Raw genomic sequence first — 6,854 nt, forward strand, 5'->3', positions numbered from 1 at the left:
TTACACTGGGCTGAATTTGGATGCTTATTTGCCCCCTGTTGGTGAGAACATAGATCTGTTGTTGAGATGGGAGATTGTATCTCAAGTAACCAAAATCAAAGCATGTTAAAATGAAGTGAAGAATCTGACATTTTGACATATGACTTAAGTATAAAAATTTTATTTGTATTTATATTATCATAAGAATAAGTTGGGGTTTTTAATAAAGTTGTAAGATCTGAAATCACTGCATAAAACAGGGGGAAACACCCAATACCTCCAATGAAAATTAGATTTAGCTTAGGCCAGTTTTTTAGGCCTGGATTCTCCATTTCAATAAATTCAACCCAATTCAGTTAGATAAAAATAAAGCCAATTATTATGGCATTAATGCTTTCACCTATAGTTTTTTTTTTTTTTTTTTTTTTTTTTTTTTAGAAATTACTGTACATTTTACAATACCTCTATTATTCAGCCTGAAGCCTGACGCATTCATATGTGTTATTTGCCTGCTATTCATTTGTGTGTTTAAAAATGTACTTTTGTTTGCAGCCTCTGGCCATCTTCCAGAGGTCTCTGACCACCATGCAGATCCAGATCCAGGGTTTGTTGCAGTTTGCTGTACCACTGTTTCCTACGGCTGAGGTATGGCACACAGAAACACTTTTATGCTGTAGTTTGAGAAATAAAATAAGGGCTGAAGTGTTTTTCAGTGATACGCTGACCTCTCCACAGAGAGATCTCCTGGGTATACAACATTTGCTCAACTCCTCGGAGGCCAGTCTGCACCAGCTGACCGCCCTGCTGGACTGCAGGGGGCTCAACAAGGTTTGTTCACTGCATCCTAATTGGCATTAGAGAAGCACAACTAGGTCAACTTGAGAGTAAGTGGCCATTCAGGATTTCAGAGTAAAACTGAAAGTGGAACTGAGAGCAGAGCAGATAAAAGTGCTTTTAAAAACCTCTTTTGTTTTTTGCAAGTTTGTTTGCACAGTGCAGTTCATGACTGCAATGCGGTTTACGTGAATGATGTTGAAGTCCCATCGAATGTGCAAAACATAAATGAAGAAAATGATGACACACACCGATGCACTAAGTGCTTTTTCATCTTTGGCTCATTTTGTTCCGCCGTGTATTCAAACATGGCAGCGAGAGTACAGATAATGAGCAAACAGTTTGGCCACATATCTGTGTTCTGCATTTGACCTCTTTAGGACTACCTGGATGCAATGGTGGGGGTGTGCTATGATGGAGTGGAGGGTGTACTGTACCTCTGCCTGTTCTCCATTCTGGCAGCCTGTGCCTTCACTGTCATGCTGTGTGCCATTCCCAGGGCATGGAGACAAATTGCCTGCAGGTCAGTACATTTTCAGGCTTGTCTGCCTGCCTGCGCGGCCTCATTTTCTCATTCTGCACCAGTCTCTATGTAGATCCCGGTGTACCGTCTAACCCAGCACATACCAAAGAATACTGTAATTTGAAGTTTTGTTTCCATCAGGCGTGATTCGCACCGTACCCAAGAAATGCAATATCGTAAACTTTTCCTCTGATGCTCCTTTCCTAATTTCTCACTGAAGGGAGCAAGATTACGATGACATAGATGAGGAGGACCCGTTCAACCCACGGGCAAGGAGATTAGGGTCTCAGAACCCCGACCACACCAACATGCACAGCTTCTGCAGCTACAGCAGCAGCATGGGCAGCCAGACCAGCCTGCACCCGCCCGCTCCAGCTGTCTCAAATGCCCCAATGTCTGAGTACATGTGAGTCAAAAAAAAAAAAAACAACTTGGGGGGGAAAGTGACATCAGAAATTTGAGCCATATCCCGAGTCACTTCTCTCATTTTTCCTGCAGGAACCACACAGCTCTTTTCGGGGGAAATCCACGGTATGAGAATGTGCCTCTGATAGGACGAGGCTCTCCACCCCCATCGGTGCGTTGGGTCCCAGAGGCCAAGTCCTTCCTATGATGTCATTTCTTTCTCAGTTAAACTCAGGAAGTGGTTTTCTTAGAAATAACAGCTTATTATTTCTTCCATTTTTGTTTTAACTTGGTGACTCAGCTAACCTCCTTTGTTACATTTTACATTCACATCACTTAAATTTTAATTCAGATTAAATCCACTCTTTTTAAAGGTTCTTTATAGTATTTAACCAGATACTCTTGTGTTTTACACTGTGGCTTTTATTTTCTGCTGTGAACAACATACAGGAGGCTGGCTTACAGTGCCAAAGCAAGGAGAGGAGAAGTAATTTAGTTAATATTTAATATGAACAGAACACCATTTAGCCTCTCTCAGGCCTCTCTCTCAGGATAAGGTGACACAGGCCGTAACCCATAAACTCTTTCACTGTCGACACACAAGTTTTTCTTCCTCACTGAATTAACTCAGCACCCTGCTGGGCCTCTCGTCTCCTGTTATATCACAGAGATAAAAATAGAAACATTTTAAATGAAGTTTTCATTCAGCACACGCTCCTAATAGCATGCTGTACACCATTTTACAGATCTCTAATCTGGATTTTGCTTACAGTTATAGGAAAGAAATAAGTTTTTATCCTTTTTCCTGCTCAGATGTTTTATTAAAGATCGCTTATATGTTTAGAATCTCAATTGAACCAAATTTATACATGTGTTACTGCAGTTTTAATGTATGTAATTCTTTTTAAGTTAGCCACAATTATCATTAACCTTCATCCTTTAATTCCAGCTAAAGTACCAACTAAACATGTGATATGCTCTGTCTTTTGACTCTTTAATACAACCAAATAATATGCATGTTAATTTCTTCCTCATGGCTATAACTGTACAGAATCATGCAGTCATCTTCGGCTAACAGCTTCTTTTATATATTTTTTTGTTTGTTTGTTTGTTTGTCATGTGTATGTTTGTTTGTATCTTTCATTTCTATATTCCCTCTTTTTTTAATCAACTTTTGGAGATATACTCTCAGCAGTATAGAAATCGAGTAAGTCTTTTCTTCTCTCTCTGTCAGGAATAAAGTCCCTCACTTGTCCCTCTGTTCCATCTCCTATCATTTCTCCTTCACCTCACATTATCTCGTCTCCTGTGCAGTTCTCCTGTTTAGCATGACTTTTAATCTGCAACCTACTGTCCCCGTCGCAGACAGGTTCACTTAGCAAGGGTATTTCAGCCCCTGGTGTTCACAGGGTGGTACTGTAGTTGCGTCTCTGGGTACTTTCACAGTCAGCTCCTATGTGCATGCAGTCTTTCTCCGGTCATTTAGTTTTACACCTAGCACTGACACAAAAGTATTAGCAGTAGGGATTCTGTGCACTACAATAAAATGGATTTTACCTGGAAAGTGTTTCACATACTTTATGCTATGTGTGTATTTAATAAATAAAGGATTGACCTTTTAAAACAAACTATAGGTAATATCTAAAATATTTTACCCTGCCATGGTCTGTTATTTATGATTTAAATGAATACTCCACTGAAACTTTGTCTTAGAAACTAATATTCAACCACTGTAGGAATATGATATGCATATGTTCGCCAGCCATACACTCACCTATTCCACTGCTCATTAACACAAATACCTAGTCATCCAATCACATGGCAGCAACCTACGATATTTAGGCATGTAAAAATAGTCAAGATGACCTGCTGAAGTTCAAACTGAGCATCAGAATGGGGAAGAAAGGTGATTTAATTGACTTTAAATGTGATTTGAAAAAATTATGAACCCTCCTATTAAAGCAAAAATTACAGCCGGTCTGAAAGCAAAAGGTGCTCCAACCCAGAACTAGATAGGTGTAACTAATAAACTGTCTAGCGTGTAGCTATACTATAAACATGTACTATATATTCATTCTTCTGTAGTTTCACTTCACCTGTTTTTTTTTAACCTGATCACCCATGCTCTCCCTGCTTTATGTCGGACTAGGGGAGTCGGGAGCCTCAAACATTTCTCATGTCAGTGCCACAGTCGAGTGAATTTGATACATAAAGATAGATATTCAGTGGACTGTTCCTTTAAGCCCATTTCCCCTACTTTCTTCCATTACAAATGAGTTTTACATGTTTACATCACCACAATCTAATACAACAGACTTGTAATATTCTCTATATATGTCTCTGTGTTGGTGTTTTGTCTATAGTACTCTCCCACTATGAGGGCCACCTACCTGTCCATGACCGAAGAACAGAGGAGACACTTTGGAAACGACTTCCAAGCATAGACTTCCCTGTTTGCCCGAGGAGAGAAGCAGCATCGCGCACCATCTACAAGACAGCAACATGCAGCTGATAGAAGACTCACATTGGAAACTGTGTGGCTTCATGTTTGTCAGGACTCCAGCGTGTGGAGTCTAATGATAATGGAACAATATCTGTAATCTTCTCTCTGTTCTTTAAGCTCATTCATGACATTTCTATCCTTTCTTGGAGAACGTGCTAGACATTTCCAAGAAGTGCTGTCAAACTTAACAAGCTCTTAATCTGTTTTGTCCTTTGATACCCTCACACGCTCTTTTAAACATATAAAAAAAAACACAAAACAAGTTGTTTCCCAATAACGTAAAAAAGAAAGTTTAAATTCAGTTGAGATCTCTCTCTGCCTTTGAAATGGAGATGTGTACTAATTTTGACATCTTATATTTGAGTCTCCAAAGATAAAAGATGTGAACGCGATAGCTCATGCATCGTTATTTTCTATGTAGTGTGCTCCATGCGTGATATTTGTGAAGCACAGAGCCAGCACTGGCAGCACACAGCAGGAGTTTGCGGAGCAGTATAATTTATTTGCAGTCTCACACATACACAAACACGCCTGCTAGTGAAGCTTTAGGAGTCCACAGAGACGAGACTACCTTGAGACCATGGCTTCTGTAAATAAGTTGTAAAATAACAGATTGTTGTCTTATTCTGTTTTCTGTTTAAACTGTGTGCCATTTTTATATACTTTTTCTAGTTCTGTCCAGCAATACATAGGACCACTATTTTTTGTATTTTCTAATGGGCCATTAATTCATACTCCCTGTATATCTAATCCAACTAATCCAATAAAGTCGTCATTCCTATTGTGATTCGGGAAGCTGTGCTGCTCTCTGATTAATGAATTCAGGTAATTACTTTCACCATAGCAAACAATCCAAATAATACATGTTTGTACCGACTAACGATGACTTTCTTGTGGATTGGATATATGCCGTGTCATTAATACGTTTTGTGTGTTTGTTTCAGCATGTTGCACTGTACAGGCACAGAGAGTGGTGCTTAATTTTGTTTGTGTGTGTGTGTGTGTGTGTATGTGTGTATGTGTACGCAAACTTCAGGGTCTAATCGTAAATTGAATAAACCAGCTTTGAGTACAACGCGATGAGTCTTAATTTTGTTTTTGAGTGTTTGTGCCTAAAATCATTAAGATCTCCTTGTGCATTTAACTGAAACATATCCACATGCAATTAGTGTATCATGTACTAGTGATTCCTTGAGTATTTTTAAAGCCTGCTCAAAATATGTACAATTCTTCCCAAATAAAGGATGAATGAGGCAGGGACCAGGGTTCACTTGTACTCAGTGATGAAATTATTCGATTTTGGTGTTTTGAGGTCAGATGTGAAGGTTGCTGTGACCACATGGCTATCCCATTTTTAGTCAGCTCTATATATTTAGTTTTGCATATTTGTCACAAATCTAAATGTTTCATATCATCAACGTTATGAATTTATTTATGAAATTCTATTAGATTTATACCAGTTTGTGGCTGTTGCCGGGGTTCACTTGAGCCCCAAAGCCTTAAAAAGGTCTTTGTAACCCTGATTCTGTCAAACAGGTCCTTTTTTATTTTATTTTACTGTTGTTTAGCAGGTCTGGCAGTAATCAGGGCTGAGTGTAGCTCATGAAATTGAAATCCGCTTTTGAAAAAATGTGATAAATCACACTTAATTCATAATTTAACAAATCTGATTCTTGTTGGCAAAGGTGGCACAACCAATTATAAGGGTCAGGGCAAAATCACTTTTTCTCACAGGTAGGTTTAGATAGCATTTTTCTCTTAATGAATCAAATAATAATTTAAAAATACATTTTGTATTTACTCATTTTGTCTTTATCCAATATTAAAATTAATTTTATGATTTGAAACATAAGGGACAGGATACTTTTTCACAGCACTGCATAGCAAGACTGAAGATATTTTTACCCAATAACCTAGAATTCAGATTTAGGAGGAAATATCATACAAATATCCAATAGAATAAGGATAAAATAAGGATAAAATGACGAAACAATGACATTTTATATCCCAAAGGTCAGGTCTGAAGAAGTCCTAACTGCTTGGTGGAACTATACAATGGGATCTAAAGGGTAATTCTAGTTTAAAATATCCCTGTTACCTTCTTTTGGTTTGGGTTATTTGTTTGTTTTTAAAGACTATAATCTACCTTAGGCTGTTTAGAAAAGTAAAAAATTACGAAAGTAAAAACAACTTACTTTAGTAGGTATTGTATGTTCCCCTTTCTGCTCATTTTTCGGCTTTTTTTTTTTTTCAGCATTAAGCCGCTTGAAATTGATTGTCTAAAATAGTAATTGCACCATTTCTACAGCAGATGCCAGCAGAGTGCAGCGGAAACGGTATCTCAGTAAATATTACAGAAGTTTAGTGTTTTAAAGATCTAAAGTTTTTTCACTACAGATTATTTTGTAAACACGCTCTGTGGTCGTAAAACAGCTTATGTTATTATATTTTTAAACTGCCTTTTCCTTTCCCCCCCCTTTTATGTATTTGTTTGATTTCTGGTCAACATCAATTGGCTTGAAGCTGATGGCTTGAAACGGTAATTGCATAACATTTCCACCAGATGTCAGCAAAGTGACACAGAAAGGGTATTTCATACAGAAAAAGACA

At 38.0% G+C, this 6,854-nt stretch overlaps 1 protein-coding gene across 2 annotated transcripts in view; it reads left to right on the plus strand.

The window, feature by feature from the left end:
- The window catches only part of ttyh2 (tweety family member 2), a 67,991-nt gene extending 62,672 nt beyond the window's left edge, over positions 1–5,319 (plus strand). The window contains exons 9-15 of one of the 2 annotated variants that reach the window (XM_019362269.2): positions 532–624; positions 715–807; positions 1,194–1,336; positions 1,557–1,742; positions 1,835–1,913; positions 2,922–2,948; positions 4,105–5,319. In XM_019362269.2, the coding sequence (XP_019217814.1) occupies positions 532–624; positions 715–807; positions 1,194–1,336; positions 1,557–1,742; positions 1,835–1,913; positions 2,922–2,948; positions 4,105–4,185 (702 nt within the window). In that variant the 3' untranslated portion in view covers positions 4,186–5,319. The remainder of the gene's footprint in view (positions 1–531; positions 625–714; positions 808–1,193; positions 1,337–1,556; positions 1,743–1,834; positions 1,914–2,921; positions 2,949–4,104) is intronic. The other variant, XM_019362270.2, reaches the window with a different exon arrangement.
- The last annotated feature ends 1,535 nt before the right edge of the window (positions 5,320–6,854 follow it).

This window comes from Oreochromis niloticus, linkage group LG8 (genome assembly GCF_001858045.2).
Source record: "Oreochromis niloticus isolate F11D_XX linkage group LG8, O_niloticus_UMD_NMBU, whole genome shotgun sequence".
NCBI classification, from domain to species: Eukaryota; Metazoa; Chordata; class Actinopteri; order Cichliformes; family Cichlidae; genus Oreochromis; species Oreochromis niloticus.